The 17,652-nt window shown below is 40.3% G+C and overlaps 1 protein-coding gene and 20 non-coding genes across 21 annotated transcripts; 20 read left to right on the forward strand and 1 right to left on the reverse strand.

Annotated features, from left to right (window-relative positions):
• Window positions 1–107: 107 nt before the first annotated feature.
• LOC133157451 (aminopeptidase N) lies at window positions 108–17,628 on the reverse strand. The gene is made up of 24 exons (XM_061283978.1): window positions 17,493–17,628; window positions 17,257–17,405; window positions 15,868–15,965; window positions 15,404–15,520; window positions 7,829–8,015; window positions 7,593–7,735; window positions 7,107–7,243; window positions 6,748–6,874; window positions 6,423–6,577; window positions 6,220–6,333; window positions 5,777–5,920; window positions 5,456–5,521; window positions 5,016–5,081; window positions 4,577–4,749; window positions 4,252–4,331; window positions 3,961–4,091; window positions 3,798–3,853; window positions 3,326–3,473; window positions 3,125–3,216; window positions 2,448–2,558; window positions 2,184–2,351; window positions 1,978–2,118; window positions 1,562–1,643; window positions 108–1,485 (listed from the first exon to the last, which is right to left on the reverse strand). Exons 2-24 carry the CDS (start codon window positions 17,400–17,402, stop codon window positions 1,330–1,332), a joined length of 2,838 nt encoding a protein of 945 aa, XP_061139962.1. The 5' UTR covers window positions 17,403–17,405; window positions 17,493–17,628; the 3' UTR covers window positions 108–1,329.
• trnai-aau (transfer RNA isoleucine (anticodon AAU)) lies at window positions 8,492–8,565 on the forward strand. The gene has a single exon. It is a non-coding gene; the product is annotated as a tRNA-Ile (tRNA).
• On the forward strand, window positions 8,831–8,904 carry trnai-aau (transfer RNA isoleucine (anticodon AAU)). The gene has a single exon. It is a non-coding gene; the product is annotated as a tRNA-Ile (tRNA).
• Window positions 9,168–9,241, forward strand: trnai-aau (transfer RNA isoleucine (anticodon AAU)). The gene has a single exon. It is a non-coding gene; the product is annotated as a tRNA-Ile (tRNA).
• Window positions 9,509–9,582, forward strand: trnai-aau (transfer RNA isoleucine (anticodon AAU)). The gene has a single exon. It is a non-coding gene; the product is annotated as a tRNA-Ile (tRNA).
• Window positions 9,855–9,928, forward strand: trnai-aau (transfer RNA isoleucine (anticodon AAU)). The gene has a single exon. It is a non-coding gene; the product is annotated as a tRNA-Ile (tRNA).
• trnai-aau (transfer RNA isoleucine (anticodon AAU)) lies at window positions 10,206–10,279 on the forward strand. The gene has a single exon. It is a non-coding gene; the product is annotated as a tRNA-Ile (tRNA).
• On the forward strand, window positions 10,547–10,620 carry trnai-aau (transfer RNA isoleucine (anticodon AAU)). The gene has a single exon. It is a non-coding gene; the product is annotated as a tRNA-Ile (tRNA).
• trnai-aau (transfer RNA isoleucine (anticodon AAU)) lies at window positions 10,889–10,962 on the forward strand. Its single transcript has one exon. It is a non-coding gene; the product is annotated as a tRNA-Ile (tRNA).
• On the forward strand, window positions 11,231–11,304 carry trnai-aau (transfer RNA isoleucine (anticodon AAU)). The gene has a single exon. It is a non-coding gene; the product is annotated as a tRNA-Ile (tRNA).
• Window positions 11,558–11,631, forward strand: trnai-aau (transfer RNA isoleucine (anticodon AAU)). The gene has a single exon. It is a non-coding gene; the product is annotated as a tRNA-Ile (tRNA).
• trnai-aau (transfer RNA isoleucine (anticodon AAU)) lies at window positions 11,900–11,973 on the forward strand. The gene has a single exon. It is a non-coding gene; the product is annotated as a tRNA-Ile (tRNA).
• Window positions 12,244–12,317, forward strand: trnai-aau (transfer RNA isoleucine (anticodon AAU)). The gene has a single exon. It is a non-coding gene; the product is annotated as a tRNA-Ile (tRNA).
• Window positions 12,588–12,661, forward strand: trnai-aau (transfer RNA isoleucine (anticodon AAU)). Its single transcript has one exon. It is a non-coding gene; the product is annotated as a tRNA-Ile (tRNA).
• trnai-aau (transfer RNA isoleucine (anticodon AAU)) lies at window positions 12,931–13,004 on the forward strand. Its single transcript has one exon. It is a non-coding gene; the product is annotated as a tRNA-Ile (tRNA).
• trnai-aau (transfer RNA isoleucine (anticodon AAU)) lies at window positions 13,273–13,346 on the forward strand. The gene has a single exon. It is a non-coding gene; the product is annotated as a tRNA-Ile (tRNA).
• On the forward strand, window positions 13,615–13,688 carry trnai-aau (transfer RNA isoleucine (anticodon AAU)). The gene has a single exon. It is a non-coding gene; the product is annotated as a tRNA-Ile (tRNA).
• Window positions 13,942–14,015, forward strand: trnai-aau (transfer RNA isoleucine (anticodon AAU)). Its single transcript has one exon. It is a non-coding gene; the product is annotated as a tRNA-Ile (tRNA).
• trnai-aau (transfer RNA isoleucine (anticodon AAU)) lies at window positions 14,266–14,339 on the forward strand. The gene has a single exon. It is a non-coding gene; the product is annotated as a tRNA-Ile (tRNA).
• On the forward strand, window positions 14,609–14,682 carry trnai-aau (transfer RNA isoleucine (anticodon AAU)). The gene has a single exon. It is a non-coding gene; the product is annotated as a tRNA-Ile (tRNA).
• Window positions 14,925–14,998, forward strand: trnai-aau (transfer RNA isoleucine (anticodon AAU)). The gene has a single exon. It is a non-coding gene; the product is annotated as a tRNA-Ile (tRNA).
• Window positions 17,629–17,652: the final 24 nt, after the last annotated feature.

The raw sequence follows: 17,652 nt of genomic DNA on the forward strand, positions 1-17,652 counted from the left end.
TTGCTTATGACAATGAAATAGTAACATTCAGTTTTTATGGCTTATCATATTTATAATTTTCCCCTGTCAATATTTGTGTCTGGAAGAAGTGAAAGCAAAGCCTACTGTTTGTTCCAAGTGCAAATGATTGTCTTTCATTTTATTGGTGGTTCTTGGTATCATTTGATTTCTATTTATTACATGTGTATTTGTGGCAATGACAAATCTGATCATTAAAGCAAAATTGTCCATGCTTTGCAGTCTTTGAAGTACATTTATTTATTCCATGACCGAAAAACAACACATGCATACTCATACTGTACATAAACTCAGATATAAAATCAGATATTGTAATCTTTGAAGATGCATATTACTAAAATGAGACCAGAATAAGCTTTGATGCAAATTTATATTCATAAATGAGTCCGCAAATCTTCTAGAGACCAGCTTCAATACAATTGACAAAAATGATTGGCTGTAACTACCCTCATCTAGGAATATTCAAGCGGAATTTCCTGCCAGACCCCTACCAAGGTCTCCTGCATCGGAGACAGTGGAAGCAACGATGCTTGCTTCAAGGAGGGGCCAATCAATAGCATCATATGCCTTCATCACTCAGAAACTCCTGAATTACTTCTGCGTCATGGGCACTGACAATTGCATTCACCAGAAGGAGCCCTGCGTAACGCCTGCATAAGCAGATGGTCTGAAAGAGCCCGACCATTTGCTAATACCAGCCAGGCTCCATCTGGCTAGCACACAAAAATATGTGTGCCTTTTAAGGACAACCCTCATAAAACCACCTTAAAAACTCCCACGAGCATGGTGGTGGCAAGACCATGAACAGGCATGTGCTCGTTGTTTTTTTTAATCAAGTTTTACAAGTCAGAATAAGAGGTGAAGACTTTTTATATCGACTGTAGATCTACATTGGCTTGTAATACTAAATTCTTACTATAAACCACAATTTTGTAACTATAAATTCTAGCATGAGCATAGCTTCTCTCCCCGAGCGGAATAAAGTGTTAGCCCGGGTGCAGTAATTGTAAAATAGTGACATTCTTCTGTAAAAAATATTTGTGGTCACACTCTGCCCCTGGCTTTAACAGCAACATAAATGTGGTTTTCAATTAATTAATAAAACCAGTGACTTTGTCTTAGTTGCAAAAGTCACAAAATCTTAACAGGTAAGTGTTATGCATAAATGCATTGCTGATCACACACACAGACACACACACATGCTCTGCTACTTTATTTTCGTGTGTGTATAGAAAACATTGGGCCATTATCAGGTGATTTCATAATGTTAAGTATTACGTTTGCATCAAATCTTGTCAAGATACAAAATCTTCACTGGTAGGTCTGGCTGGTGAACCAGTGGAGGATCTCCTGTTTGTTCTGCTCTAGCCATTTGATATTTGCTCTGGTCCTCTCCACTGCTTGCTCCACTGCCATAGTTGCTGAACCAAAGCCTGTGGCATGGTGTTCAGTCACAAAATCCTCCAGCTACCAGAGGAAATGTGAGAAATAGTTCAGACAGATGCAGGACTACAATACATCATGATTTTTTACATTGACTGACCTGTTGTAAGTGGACAGGTGTGGAAAACCTTGCTGTGACATCATCAATGATTGAGGCAAAATTGAAGGAGCCACCACCATATCTGTAAAGAAGAACACGAGAACAGCTTCAACTCTATTTTCCTCTGCTTATCTTCACCCAGGCTCTCATGTTCAAGGTCTGCCCTCGGGCCCCATTGTCGGACTATCTTGGAACACTTTAACAGGCAGACATCCAGCAGGTATCTGTATTAAGCTGTATTGAGCCAAAGGTAAATACATTTTGCGTGAGAAATAAAAAAAAAAAGAAATCACTAAAGAGGAAATCAAATATTCTGTGCTGTTCTGTTAAACCAAAAAGCAGGAGATAACCAGATGATAAAAGTTCAAATTCAATTAAAAGCACACATCCATTAAGCACTATTATCCATGACTTACCCATTAAACATGAAGTCCCATTGAAGTCTCACAAAGTTCCACGCTAATTCCTGACCCAGTCTGTTGCTGGCCACAGCCCCAATGACTGTCGCGGCATCCTGCTTTCGAATCATATCTGGCATTAATGTGTACGAGAGATACCTGTGAAACCCGACAACATCTATTAAAATCAGTCTTCATAGCACAAATGGATAAAATGTACTTACCTTTCCAACAATTGTGTGTTGCTGCTACACGCTAAGGCAGACATGAGTTTATTTGCCTCACTGGCCACAGATGCATTCTTAAACTGGGCCCAGCCAAACTCCCACTCCGCCTCGTCCCCAGATGCTATGGCACTGCAGTATACTGCATCTCTCAGGTGTGGCTGGATCCTGTCAGAGAAATACAATGAAGGTTGCATTGTGTGTTTGTTCAACAACATTAAATGAGTACTGTGTGGAGGAGAACATGTATTATGAAGAACACACGAGTTATGTTGAGGGTTTAGCATCCATTGTTCGAACCAAGTGCTGGTCAATTTTTGGCACTGTGTTATTCCAGTCTGACAGGCCATTTGGATGGCATTCACCTGATTGTACCTGCAGGGAGAAACAACATGGCCATCAGCTTGGTGTTCCATTTGTTCTGTATACCTTCGACTACACTATTTTCATCCTCCCTGACTGAAGGTGGTAGGAGTGCAGTACTTCTAAAAGTTAGTTTTGAAAACTCATCCAGTGTTGTCTTCTCATCAAAATGCTACCATGACTACAAATCAAATTAGATTCAGGCAAGCCGTGCATGAGCATCACCTTCTTCAGAGAACAAAACCAACACAATGCATGAACTCACAACAAAGTACATACCTGCTAATTAGTGTGACTTCTGCTGTTGCCTTTGCGAGCCAATTTAGATATGTCATCACGAATTTGCACGATAAATCAAGTGTGTTCGGACCTTCGCAGTGGAGTCTCTGCCGAACCCTTGAGACCGACTCACCCCTATGGTTCGATCGAACCAAGGTTAAGAACCACTGCACTAGTGGAAGCCATGTGAGGGATTAAACAGGTAATACCCATTACCACGGCCTCCTTTGTGTTCTTCTTGTAAGTATATTCTCCCCATATTTGTAAGTGGCCAGGTGTGGACAACCTGATATACTCACTGGTCTGTGTGTCTCTGAGGAATCTGGATCCAATCTGATGTCATGTTTTTGAAATACAGGTAGAGAGGCGTAACTAACTTCTTCAAGTACTCCTGGAAGTGTTTCAGAGAGATGAGTGAAGTACAGACTGTAAGTGTTACTTTCCAAAACTACACAGTAGAACAAACATGACAATGGGTCTCAAAGTGACTCTTTACGTACCTGCATAGGGTGGTAGACCTCGGTTTGGTCCAACATAAGGTAATAATAGTGAAAGTTATTCAAAGCAGTTTGCCAGGGAATGTACTCAGTCTCAGCATATAAATAAGATGTGGTTCTCAGAGCAAGTGAGGCAGAGACGAGACGAGCTCTGCAAAGGGAACAGAAATACCTAAATTTAACCGATGGGTTATCGGATTGATAACTTGGTGATGAAATAATGAATGAATCTTCTTCCCAGTTTTTTCACTATTCAGAGGTACTTTTGTCTTCATTTTTTTCTGTTTTGTTTTGCAGGGAAACAGTGAATGTTATCCTTGAATTTAATTGGTTGAAGGAATAGCAATAATAAAAAATAATCGATGGAATTTGCTAATAATTTTGTTAACTTGATGTTGTAGTGGATTTTAACAAATTTCCTGTAAATGATTGGGAACGGAGCAAAAAATATTACAGACACATTTGAGTTCTTTACCTGGCCAGATTAAAGGCATCATCTACAAGTTGGGCTCTGTTTGTTAGTGGTATAACCTGCACAAGAGATTTGAATGTTCGCACACAGCATGTTAGCGTATATATTTAGTCCACAAAGAAGATAGAACCACAAACTAATTAGAGTTGATATCAGTATACTGTACCTGATGATCTTTGATGAGCTGAGAAAGAAGTCTTTCCCAGTTTCCTAGATCATAATTTACCCGATAATAACCTGTGACGTTGATATTAGCAAGAATCCACAAGCCGTCACTCTTCATCTTCATGTTTACAGCTAAAAGGAGCAAAGTGCATGATAAAAAAAATAAATAAAAATAGTTCCTGGACTGATGTTAAAAATCGTTCTAGCCCATGCTAAAACAATGTAAGATTTGCCCTTCAGTGTAGGTCAGACTATCAACTTAAGCATCTACAGAGAGATATTTGTTCCATACCTGTTTTCTTCAACAGCCACCAGGTATCTCTTTGGACCTCACCGGACTTCATCCATTGAATAGGAATTAGCCACTCATAGCTGTAGAATTCATAATAAAAGCAAATTGTAAAGCATATATATTTTTATATTTTGTCAAATTTGTTTATACAGTTTCTTTTATTTATTTATTTATTTATTTATTTATTTATTTATTTATTTATTTATTTATTTATTTATTTATTTATTTATTTATTTATTTATTTATTTATTTATTTATTTATTTATTTATTTATTTATTTATTTATTTATTTATTTATTTATTTTAAAAAGAATGAAGTACATACTTATATGGTGATTGCAAGGATCTGTTGGACTGAGCGTCCAGCAAGAAATGCTTCTGAGATACTTGTCCTGTGGAAGTATCAATGGTAACGACAGGGAAGCCCATCTGGAGTATCCACCGATTCATGATGTCATGAACTTGACGAGGAAGATATATATTGTTGGCTTTCACCGCCTGTTGACAAAGATTACACAAAGAGCTCAAGATTGGTAGAGCATCTGCAACAAAGCGCAAAAACTGTCACATCCTGATTTTGGCTCGTTGGGCCTGTGTTTCAATTTGGCTGACCGGTCTGTGCCAAGCTGACAAAGTTCATGTGTGTTCATGTGTATGATGTGGCTCTTTGCGGTACACAGTAAAAAAAAATGTGGCTCAGTCTCTGACTGGTTGGCCACCCCTGCTCTGCAATAAGTAAAATAAAACTAAACCAAACTCCTTACCATTTGTAAATTGTCCCATAGGTCATTTCCTATTGTGTTACTGTAGGCAAAGTGGCTCAAGTATTTCTGGAGAAGAAAGACAAGCACATTATGCTGCATTAGATTTGCAATTACCGTAATTTCCGGACTATAATCTGCACCTGAATATAAATCGCACCAGCAAAAATTAGGGGGAAATCCTGTTTTGTTCGCACCAAACTATAAGCCGCAAGTGTTTGAAATGAAATGTGCTCATTTCTATTTCCTGTATAACCAAAACAAATCATTTTTACATTATCATAAAAATCATGATAAATCCATAGATAAGCAGCACCGCACTATTATATAGTATAATATAGCCTGTGGAAAAAGCAGCGTCTTATAGTCTGGAAATTACGTCATTTATGGGTTCTGGACAACATTGCTAATTGTTCTATATCAATTCTAAGAACGATACATACATTGACTCCTTGGACGAAGACGGGCTCTGACAGGAAACAAGACAACATTCTCAAGACTGCTGCACCCTAGGGAACAGAAAGTTGTGTTTTGAAACTTGCAACAATGTATTTGTAGCTTTTTCATTTAATCTTGGAAAATATCAGAGGTGGTAAATCCAGATTCAGAGAGTAAAAACCCTGTTACTGTTTGGCTTTAGCTATAGGAGCTTCACAGTTTTTTCCTACAGTACCTGCACATGCATGGGTGTGTGTGTGCATGTATGCGTGTGTGTGTGTGTGTGTGCGTGTGCATGTGTGTGCGTGTGTGTGCGTGTGTTAAACCTTGCTGTATGAGATGGTGTCAAACTGCTGACTGATGTGCTCAGGCAGTAGAATATGGTCTTCTTTCAAAGACAAAGGGTGAGAGGAGGTCAAGGCATCAACTGCAAACGCTCTGTGGGTTTCTATGAGAACTATCTGATCCTTCTAGAACAAAGAAACAGAGATATATAATCAGTTTCTGGTGTTCACAATAGAGATTTATGTAGGAAGGGGAAGAAAAATGTACAAGCACATCATACCACTCCGAACAGTAACATTAGCGACAACACACAAGTGAGACTCTAACGACTTGAACAACTATCATGAACAATTTTAAAACCTGTTTGTCAAAGTGGCCCAATATCTGCAGTGTTTTTTGAATGAAGTCAAACAATTGTTACTGTGCATTACCAAGGAAACAAGCTGCATATACAAAAATAGAAAGATTGAAATAAGGTCCTCACCAAGCCCCATGTTGGCTCATAATAGTCAGCTGCTAGATAAGAGACATAAGAAGCAAAGCCCTCATTGAGCCACACCTCATTCCACCACCTCAGGGTCACCAGGTTACCAAACCACTGCATCAGAGAATAAAATCACACAACTTTACTGATTCAGTCAAATTGAAGGACTCATTTTAAGTGTGAGAACGTGATCATCAGCAGACCATGTGTGCCAGTTCATGGGCAATGATGGTGGCTGTGCTCTGTTTATTTTGACTGGAGGAGGTCAAAGGGCTGTATAGCAGTTTGGTTTCTCTGTATGTAACCAAACCCCAATTCTCCATCGCCCCATAATAGAAGTCTGGCAGAGCGATTTGATCTATGAGATAGAGCAGCAGAGAAAGTATTGATTGGACGGTCTTTGGAGGCATCAAAAACATGTAAGTGAACAATATTATGAACTCCAGAATCATTCTTATTTAAGAAATAAAAGTGTAAGTGTAAGGGGAAAATTGTATTTGTGTATGACGGCTATTCTCCTAATCTAACCCAACTTCCTCAAAGGATAGGAGATGTTGTAATAGAATTGAAGGAATTCCAAAATGGGTCCCGTCACACTGAGCGCATAGTTTCCTTGTCCTTGCTCCATGGACTTCCTCCGGGCCCAGACACGTAACTGAAAACACACCCATGTTTTAGTCCACACTTTACTTTTTCTTTAATCTAAATGGAGAAAAAAAATGGAAATAACACAAGTATTTATATATATATGTATTTGCCTTTTAATAGCATGCGGGTTAACAGTAATTGGAGACAGCAGAATTGTTGCTGTATTCATGTTTTCAGTAAATATTTTTCACAAATCTGATGTAAAAAAAATACATAGATATATTCTTAATATGAGTTACCAAGATGTCATCTTGCATAGAATTGAGGTGTGTGTAGTCTGAGATGACAATAGCCAATAGATATGTTGACATTTTCTTAGTTGGCTCAAATCTGGTCCTTGTCACAGCTATGCCGTCAATAGTGGTGTTAACAACCTCTAAAATGAACACAAAGGATCAATCAAATAAAGGACGACTGTGAAGGGAGTTAACATCAGCATGTTGTTGAGTTTCATCCTCCACTCTCAGCATGCTAAAAATGAAATACTTGCAATGTGCGTAGTTATTTGAGTGTAACAATATTTTTTTCTTAATGACTAAAGATGTTTTGCTTTTGGATGATGATTACATGATAATCATTACATTCCATAGGAAAGGTAGATTGATGGGCAGTGATTAATTTCCTGTATATAGAACACATTTTAATATTTGCAATAATTCACGTGTAAAGCAAAAGAGGCAGAGAGTCTATATACAATATGAATAAATGCTGGAGTTAAAACTGACCTGTTTCATTGCCATTGGACAAGGCTACAGTTTGGGGTGGGTGGATGAGAGTTATGTTGAAAACAGCTTTCATAGCTGGTTCATCAAAACAAGGAAAGGTTTTTCTTGCGTGAGTTGGATGCATCTGAGAGCTAGCAATAATCCTGTGAATGAGTCATAATCAATCTGAGCACCTGACTTTACCTCACTCAAAACAAATCTTAAAATACTACACGAAAATATAGAGTAGAATATACCTTCTGGCTCCATCCTCCACATATTCACTTCTGTAAAGGCCAGCTAAGTCATCAGCCAGCTCTCCAGTGAACTCAGTGTGCAGAAGGTATGTCTCGTCTTTGGTTAAAATGTCATTTAGCTGAACCACCATGTACTGTGTCTTTGGCTGCAACCAGGTGGATCTAATACTTGGAACGTAACCATTGCCTGCATAAAAATACAAACAAGTGAGATATGCTCGCTACCATTTATTTGAACCATGCACTGAAATAGTCGGCAAATCACATTGCACATACCTAAACAAACTTATTTAGACAATGTCAGCGGTGTCCTTCAGTAAAGTTTTATCAGTTTGTATTACATGGTTTTGACTTGAATGGACTTAAACAAAATACTTCACCACTTCTCATTAAAACTTACAAGTTTTATAACCAAGGCAGAGGTTTCTGGGACATTTGTCGACCAGCATTCATATTGGTTGTCCTTCATTGAGGTCTCTGCGCTTGGTATATGGTTTTATCTTCAGCAGACCAAAAGGAAATGCCTTAGAAAACACTAAGCCTAACCCTAACCCAAAAGAAAATGCTTAAAAAATAAACTAACCCTAACCCACCACTCTCATTAAGAATTACCCAAGGCAGGGTTTTTTCCGACATTTGTTAACCAAACTTTCCTAACGTTGTGGCCTGTTAGCTCAGTTGGTTAGAGTGTGGTGCTAATAACGCCAAGGTCATGGGTTCGACCCCCATATGGGCCACTGTCTTTCATTTCGTGTGCTCCAGATCTGTAATGTTGCCAAAGTCCTCACTTGGACATATTGTTCTTAATGGGTTGAGGTTGTCATTCATTGAGATCTCATCACTTGGTATATGGTTTTATCTTCAGCAGACCAAAAGGAAATACCTTAAAACACCCTAACCCAAAAGAAAATGCTTAAAAAAAAACTAACCCTAACCCACCGCTCTCGATTACCCAAGGCAGGGGTTTTTCGACATTTGTTGACCAAACTCTCCCAACGTTATGGCCTGTTAGCTCAGTTGGTTAGAGCGTGGTGCTAATAACGCCAAGGTCATGGGTTCGACCCCCATATGGGCCACTGTCTTTCATTTTGTGTGCTCCAGATCTGTAATGTTGCCAAAGTCCTCAATTGGACATATTGTTCTTAATGGGTTGAGGTTGTCATTCATTGAGATCTCATCACTTGGTATATGGTTTTATCTTCAGCAGACCAAAAGGAAATGCCTTAAAACACCCTAACCCAAAAGAAAATGCTTAAAAAAAACCTAACCCTAACCCACCACTCATTATCCAAGGCAGGGGTTTTTCCGACATTTGTTGACCAAACTCTTCCAACGTTGTGGCCTGTTAGCTCAGTTGGTTAGAGCGTGGTGCTAATAATGCCAAGGTCATGGGTTCGACCCCCATATGGGCCACTGTCTTTCATTTTGTGTGCTCCAGATCTGTAATGTTGCCAAAGTCCTCACTTGGACATATTGTTCTTAATGGGTTGAGGTTGTCATTTATTGAGATCTCATCACTTGGTGTATGGTTTTATCTTCAGCAGACCAAAAGGGAATCCCTTAAAACACCCTAACCCAAAAGAAAATGCTTAAAAAAAAAAACTAACCCTAACCCACCGCTCTCGATTACCCAAGGCAGGGTTCTTTTGACATTTGTTGACCAAACTCTCCCAACGTTATGGCCTGTTAGCTCAGTTGGTTAGAGCGTGGTGCTAATAACGCCAAGGTCATGGGTTCGACCCCCATATGGGCCACTGTCTTTCAATTTGTGTGCTCCAGATCTGTAATGTTGCCAAAGTCCTCCATTGGACATATTCTTCTTAATGGGTTGAGTTTGTCATTCATTGAGATCTCATCACTTGGTATATGGTTTTATCTTCAGCAGACCAAAAGGAAATGCCTTAAAACACCCTAACCCAAAAGAAAATGCTTTAAAAAAAACTAACCCTAACCCACCACTTTCCTTACGAATAACCCAAGGCAGGGCTGTTTCCGACATTTGTTGACCAAACTTTCACCACCTTGTGGCCTGTTAGCTCAGTTGGTTAGAGCGTGGTGCTAATAACGCCAAGGTCATGGGTTCGACCCCCATATGGGCCACTGTCCTTCATTTTATGTGCTCCAGATCTGTAATGTTGCCAAAGTCCTCACTTGGACATATTGTTCTTAATGGGTTGAGGTTGTCATTCATTGAGATCTCATCGATTGGTATGTGGTTTTATCTTCAGCAGACCAAAAGGAGATGCCTAATAAAACCCTAACCCAAAAGAAAATGCTTAAAAAAAAACTAACCCTAACCCACCACTCCTCTCATTAAAAATCACACCTAAGGCAGGGTTTTTTCCGACATGTGTTGACCAAACTTTCTCAACATTGCGGCCTGTTAGCTCAGTTGGCTAGAGCGTGGTGCTAATAACGCCAAGGTCATGGGTTCGACCCCCGTATGGGCCACTGTCTTTCATTTCATGTACTCCAGATCTGTAATGTTGCCAAAGTCCTCACTTGGACATACTGTTCTTAATCGGTTGAGGTTGTCATTCATTGAGATCTCATCACTTGGTATATGGTTTTATCTTCAGCAGACCAAAAGGAAATACCTTAAAACACCCTAACCCAAAAGAAAATGCTTAAAAAAAAACTAACCCTAACCCACCACTCTCTCAATTACCCAAGGCAGGGGTTTTTCGACATTTGTTGACCAAACTCTCCCAATGTTGTGGCCTGTTAGCTCAGTTGGTTAGAGTGTGGTGCTAATAACGCCAAGGTCATGGGTTCGACCCCCATACGGGCCACTGTCTTTCATTTCGTGTGGTCTAGATCTGTAATGTTGCCAAAGTTCTCACTTGGACATATTGTTCTTAATGGGTTGAGGTTGTCATTCATTGAGATCTCATCACTTGGTATATGGTTTTATCTTCAGCAGAGGAAAAGGAAATGCCTTAAAACACCCTAACCCAAAAGGAAATGCTTAAAAAAAAACTAACCCTAACCCACCACTCTCTCGATTACCCAAGGCAGGGGTTTTTCCGACATTTGTTGACCAAACTCTCCCAATGTTGTGGCCTGTTAGCTCAGTTGGTTAGAGCGTGGTGCTAATAACGCCAAGGTCATGGGTTCGACCCCCATACGGGCCACTGTCTTTCATTTCGTGTGGTCCACATCTGTAATGTTGCCAAAGTCCTCACTTGGACATATTGTTCTTAATGGGTTGAGGTTGTCATTCATTGACATCTCATCACTTGGTATATGGTTTTATCTTCAGCAGAGGAAAAGGAAATGCCTTAAAACACCCTAACCCAAAAGAAAATGCTTAAAAAAAAACTAACCCTAACCCACCACTCTCTCGATTACCCAAGGCAGGGGTTTTTCCGACATTTGTTGACCAAACTCTCCTAACATTGTGGCCTGTTAGCTCAGTTGGTTAGAGCGTGGTGCTAATAACGCCAAGGTCATGGGTTCGACCCCCATATGGGCCACTGACTTTCATTTTGTGTACTCTAGATCTGTAATATTGCCAAAGTCCTCACTTGGACATATTGTTCTTAATGGGTTGAGGTTGTCATTCATTGAGATCTCATCACTTGGTATATTGTTTTATCTTCAGCAGAGCAAAAGGAAATGCCCTAAAACACCCTAACCCAAAAGAAAATGCTTAAAAAAAACTAACCCACCACTCGCCTAAGGCAGGCGTTTTTCCGACATTTGTTGACCAAACTCTCCCAACGGTGTGGCCTGTTAGCTCAGTTGGTTAGAGCGTGGTGCTAATAACGCCAAGGTCATGGGTTCGACCCCCATATGGGCCACTGTCTTTCATTTCGTGTGCTCCAGATCTGTAATGTTGCCAAAGTCCTCACTTGGACATATTGTTCTTAATGGGTTGAGGTTGTCATTCATTGAGATCTCATCACTTGGTATATGGTTTTATCATCAGCAGAGGAAAAGGAAATGCCTTAAAACACCCTAACGCAAAAGAAAATGCTTAAAAAAAAACTAACCCTAACCCACCACTCTCTCGATTACCCAAGGCAGGGGTTTTTCCGACATTTGTTGACCAAACTCTCCCAATGTTGTGGCCTGTTAGCTCAGTTGGTTAGAGCGTGGTGCTAATAACGCCAAGGTCATGGGTTCGACCCCCATACGGGCCACTGTCTTTCATTTCGTGTGGTCCAGATCTGTAATGTTGCCAAAGTTCTCACTTGGACATATTGTTCTTAATGGGTTGAGGTTGTCATTCATTGAGATCTCATCACTTGGTATATGGTTTTATCTTCAGCAGAGGAAAAGGAAATGCCTTAAAACACCCTAACCCAAAAGAAAATGCTTAAAAAAAAAAACTAACCCTAACCCACCACTCTCTCCATTACCCAAGGCAGGGGTTTTTCCGACATTTGTTGACCAAACACTCCCAATGTTGTGGCCTGTTAGCTCAGTTGGTTAGAGCGTGGTGCTAATAACGCCAAGGTCATGGGTTCGACCCCCATATGGGCCACTGACTTTCATTTTGTGTACTCTAGATCTGTAATATTGCCAAAGTCCTCACTTGGACATATTGTTCTTAATGGGTTGAGGTTGTCATTCATTGAGATCTCATCACTTGGTATATGGTTTTATCTCCAGCAGACCAAAAGGAAATGCCTTAAAAAACCCTAACCCAAAAGAAAATGCTTAAAAAAAACCTAACCCTAACCCACCACTCATTAAAAATTACCCAAGGCAGGGGTTTTTCCGACATTTGTTGACCAAACCTTCCCAATGTTGTGGGCTGTTAGCTCAGTTGGTTAGAGCGTGGTGCTAATAACGCCAAGGTCATGGGTTCGACTCCCATATGGGCCACTGTCTTTCATTTTGTGTGCTCCAGATCTGTAATGTTGCCAAAGTCCTCACTTGAACATATTGTTCTTAATAGATCGAGGTTGTCATTCATTGAGATCTCATCACTTGGTATATGGTTCTATCTTCAGCAGACCAAAAGGAAATGCCTTAAAACATCCTAACCCAAAAGAAAATGCTTAAAAAAAAACTAACCCTAACCCACCACTCTCTCCATTACCCAAGGCAGGGGTTTTTCCGACATTTGTTGACCAAACTCTCCCAACCTTTGTGGCCTGTTAGCTCAGTTGGTTAGAGCGTGGTGCTAATAACGCCAAGGTCATGGGTTCGACCCCCATATGGGCCACTGTCTTTCATTTCGTGTGCTCCAGATCTGTAATGTTGCCAAAGTCCTCACTTGGACATATTGTTCTTAATGGGTTGAGGTTGTCATTCATTGAGATCTCATCACTTGGTATGTGGTTTTATCTTCAGCAGAGGAAAAGGAAATGCCTTAAATCACCCTAACCCGAAAGAAAATGCTTAAAAAAAAACTAACCCTAACCCACCACTCTCTCGATTACCCAAGGCAGGACTTTTGGCGACATTTGTTGACCAAACTCTCCCAACGTTGTGGCCTGTTAGCTCAGTTGGTTAGAGTGTGGTGCTAATAACGCCAAGGTCATGGGTTCGACCCCCATATGGGCCACTGTTTTTCATTTCGTGTGGTCCACATCTGTAATGTTGCCAAAGTCCTCACTTGGACATATTGTTCTTAATGGGTTGAGGTTGTCATTCATTGACATCTCATCACTTGGTATATGGTTTTATCTTCAGCAGAGGAAAAGGAAATGCCTTAAAACACCCTAACCCAAAAGAAAATGCTTAAAAAAAAACTAACCCTAACCCACCACTCTCTCGATTACCCAAGGCAGGGGTTTTTCCGACATTTGTTGACCAAACTCTCCCAACATTGTGGCCTGTTAGCTCAGTTGGTTAGAGCGTGGTGCTAATAACGCCAAGGTCATGGGTTCGACCCCCATATGGGCCACTGACTTTCATTTTGTGTACTCTAGATCTGTAATATTGCCAAAGTCCTCACTTGGACATATTGTTCTTAATGGGTTGAGGTTGTCATTCATTGAGATCTCATCACTTGGTATATTGTTTTATCTTCAGCAGAGCAAAAGGAAATGCCCTAAAACACCCTAACCCAAAAGAAAATGCTTAAAAAAAACTAACCCACCACTCGCCTAAGGCAGGCGTTTTTCCGACATTTGTTGACCAAACTCTCCCAACGGTGTGGCCTGTTAGCTCAGTTGGTTAGAGCGTGGTGCTAATAACGCCAAGGTCATGGGTTCGACCCCCATATGGGCCACTGTCTTTCATTTCGTGTGCTCCAGATCTGTAATGTTGCCAAAGTCCTCACTTGGACATATTGTTCTTAATGGGTTGAGGTTGTCATTCATTGAGATCTCATCACTTGGTATATGGTTTTATCATCAGCAGAGGAAAAGGAAATGCCTTAAAACACCCTAACCCAAAAGAAAATGCTTAAAAAAAACTAACCCACCAGCCTAAGGCAGGCGTTTTTCCGACATTTGTTGACCAAACTCTCCCAACATTGTGGCCTGTTAGCTCAGTTGGTTAGAGCGTGGTGCTAATAACGCCAAGGTCATGGGTTCGACCCCCATACGGGCCACTGTCTTCCATTTCGTGTGGTCCAGATCTGTAATGTTGCCAAAGTTCTCACTTGGACATATTGTTCTTAATGGGTTGAGGTTGTCATTCATTGAGATCTCATCACTTGGTATATGGTTTTATCTTCAGCAGAGGAAAAGGAAATGCCTTAAAACACCCTAACCCAAAAGAAAATGCTTAAAAAAAAACTAACCCTAACCCACCACTCTCTCCATTACCCAAGGCAGGGGTTTTTCCGACATTTGTTGACCAAACTCTCCCAACTGTTGTGGCCTGTTAGCTCAGTTGGTTAGAGCGCGGTGCTAATAACGCCAAGGTCATGGGTTCGACCCCCATATGGGCCACTGTCTTCAATTTTGTGTGCTCCTTGAGCTTTGCCAGATCAGAAATGTTGAGAAAGTCCTCGCTTGAGCATGCTGTTCTTAGTTGGTTGATGTTGTCCATTGTTGAGGTCTCATACGTTGTATGTTTTATATTCAGCAGACCCAAAGGAAATCCCGTCACTCCTCTCATTAAAATGTTAGAATTTTTAAAAGCAAAAGAGGACTTTTGGGGACATTTGTTGACCAGACACTATGTACAACATGGCCTGTTAGCTCAGTTGGTTAGAGCGTGGTGCTAATAACGCCAAGGTCATGGGTTCAACCCCCATATGGGCCACTGTCTTTGACTTTGTGTGCTCCTTGAGCTTTGCCAGAACTGAACTGTTTCATAAGTCCTCGCTTGAACGAAATGTTCAAAGTGGGCTCAGGTTGTCATTCATTAAGGTGTGTGTCTGTTTTTGCCCTGTGACTGACGAGTTCAGTGCATAGCCACCTTTGATATCCTCCAGTACCCCCTAACGCTTCACAGGGTAATTGTGTTTGATGGATATAGTATCAGCGGTTTTTTTTTTTGACATGTATAACTTGATCTGAACTCCATATAAAAAATCATTCAACATTGCATCTTAAAGTCTGAGAGCTGTACCAACACAGAGTAGAACACATGAAGCACAACAATGATGTCAAGGAACCCACATGACATAATCCCTCTTCATCAATATGTGTTGATGTGTGAATACACCTGAAGCACGAAGCCGGGCAATGTGTTTGTTCTCCAGCACAGTATAGTTGAGTTTGTTTGAGTGGATCAGGACCAGATCGGCTTCTATTGCACACTCAAACTCCACAGTAGATGTGCCTGGTGGGGAAAGACATCACATGTTTTAGTATATATTGACACTATTGGAGCTAGGATTTTTTCCCAGAAGGGACTATGGAGGAGCCGAAGACGTCTCAATGCTTCTCATATGACTTCAACCAGTAGGTGTCGGTAATGCGCATTGAAGCTGGTGCCACCTCGCCGTAAATCAAAACAAATAAGAAAATGACGTCACAGCCTCTCCAGACAATCGGAATTTAAAGAACTTTAGAACTATACAAGGTTGCTACAATATTTTTTTCATGCCACTGCACTTTCTGGTTCTACAGAATAGCAACATTTCAGTAATGTATCCCTCTTGACAACTATCCAATGCTGTGACTCACCAGTGAAGATGAAGAGACCAGAGTCGGGGTCAGGGCTTAACCGAGGCCACAAGGTAATGTTGTATGAAAGAGGGATCAGAGAAGTGGGCAGACGATACCTGAGGAGACAAAACATTTACTGAGGGCCCAGCTCAAATAAAATTAGCCTTTCTCATTAAATAACAACACATAAATTGTAATGACGAATGAAATCATAATGCTGAGAGGATCAAAGCCCACGGCTCCTATCTAATCATAAAAGTGGACCTGCATAGTCATGTTAGTATAGGATATAAAATAAATAATTGCTATGAAGAGAGAGAGAGAGAGAGAGAGAGAGAGAGAGAGAGAGAGAGAGAGAGAGAGAGAGAGAGAGAGAGAGAGAGAGAGAGAGAGAGAGAGAGAGAGAGAGAGAGAGAGAGAGAGAGAGAGAGAGAAGCTAAGCAGTTATGACAACGTTAACCCCAGTCGTAAGAGGAAGTTTGACTTTAGAAATAATAAGATATATGATGATTGATTAACTGGCATCAAGTCCATAATCTGTCTTTATCTTGAGGTCAGTTGAAGAGGAAGGATAGGTGAAAGATAAATGAATTTGAATTTCATTGAATGGTTTTGTTGCTCGAATAACCTTTGTGAGATTTAAGTATACTGGAAAAATGTTTTTCCAGTGTGTTGAATGAATATCATGTCAGCGAACGAATTTAAATTTTCTTTCAAAAAACGAAGTATTGAGTCAGATGTGCATTCAGTATTTAGGCTTAGCATTTAAAAGCGATGGAATGTTGCAGTTGGTATGGAATTGATAGAATCTTCTCGCCAAAGGTGTGACAGGGAGATGCCCAACCAATTTTACAAAATATTGCTGCTATTACTGCAAGCTGATTTTAGAGCAACTATAAAAGCAACGTTTTTGACGTGAAGCTCAGTAGGTTTAATATGTACATGTATGCACATATTTTGCATTTTCTTATAAGATATTAAATATCAGAGTACTGCATCATGTCAGTAATTCTGTTTGGATTGCGAGTGTGTTCATTAGAAACATTCTTAGATAGACTGCAATGTTATGTTTTTTTTCTCTCAGTGTATAAAAATACTGGTGAAATCGTATCCAATACACACATGATTAAACACACATTGGCTGAATCTAATGTTGAGTAATAATTCTTAAGTATTTCTTATTAAGGAACGGGTGTTTTGAGCCTTGTGTGAGTGTACGTATTTCTTTGCAATTTTACTGACAAACAATGCTTGTTATTTAATCCTAAAACAATTAGCATATCAAAGCGAAGTGGTGACTGGTGACTTGACTAACCAAGCAACTCAATCTACATGAAAAGAATGAAAAAAAGATCTCTGATGAACATCACTAAACTGTTAAACATCTCCTGAGGCCAACAATCATACCTGTCCCAAGGAGCGACAGCATGATCACCTTCATCTCCTCCTGACAGGGCAATAGTCCACAGAGTGATAATGGTTGCTACTGAGACAAAGGTTAAAAGGACACACAGAATACAAAACTTGCTGAGCCGACAACGTCTTTTCTCCATTACCTGATAAACAAGACAAAGAATGTTCACAGGCTCAAACACATAAGTCACAATTAAAGTAAAAGGCTAATATATCCAAAGCACACTTACTTGGCAGGGCTTCAGATCCAAAATGACAAAAACCAAGTGAAATTCATCACTACAGTTATGCTCCCTTGCTCAGTCCTCTCATTATTTGCAAGGGAATGGATGACGTATTTGGACAGAGGAGTGACATAAACAGCCGATAACCATTGACTCGAGGGAGCAA

This window comes from Syngnathus typhle, linkage group LG7 (assembly GCF_033458585.1).
Source record: "Syngnathus typhle isolate RoL2023-S1 ecotype Sweden linkage group LG7, RoL_Styp_1.0, whole genome shotgun sequence".
NCBI classification, from domain to species: Eukaryota; Metazoa; Chordata; class Actinopteri; order Syngnathiformes; family Syngnathidae; genus Syngnathus; species Syngnathus typhle.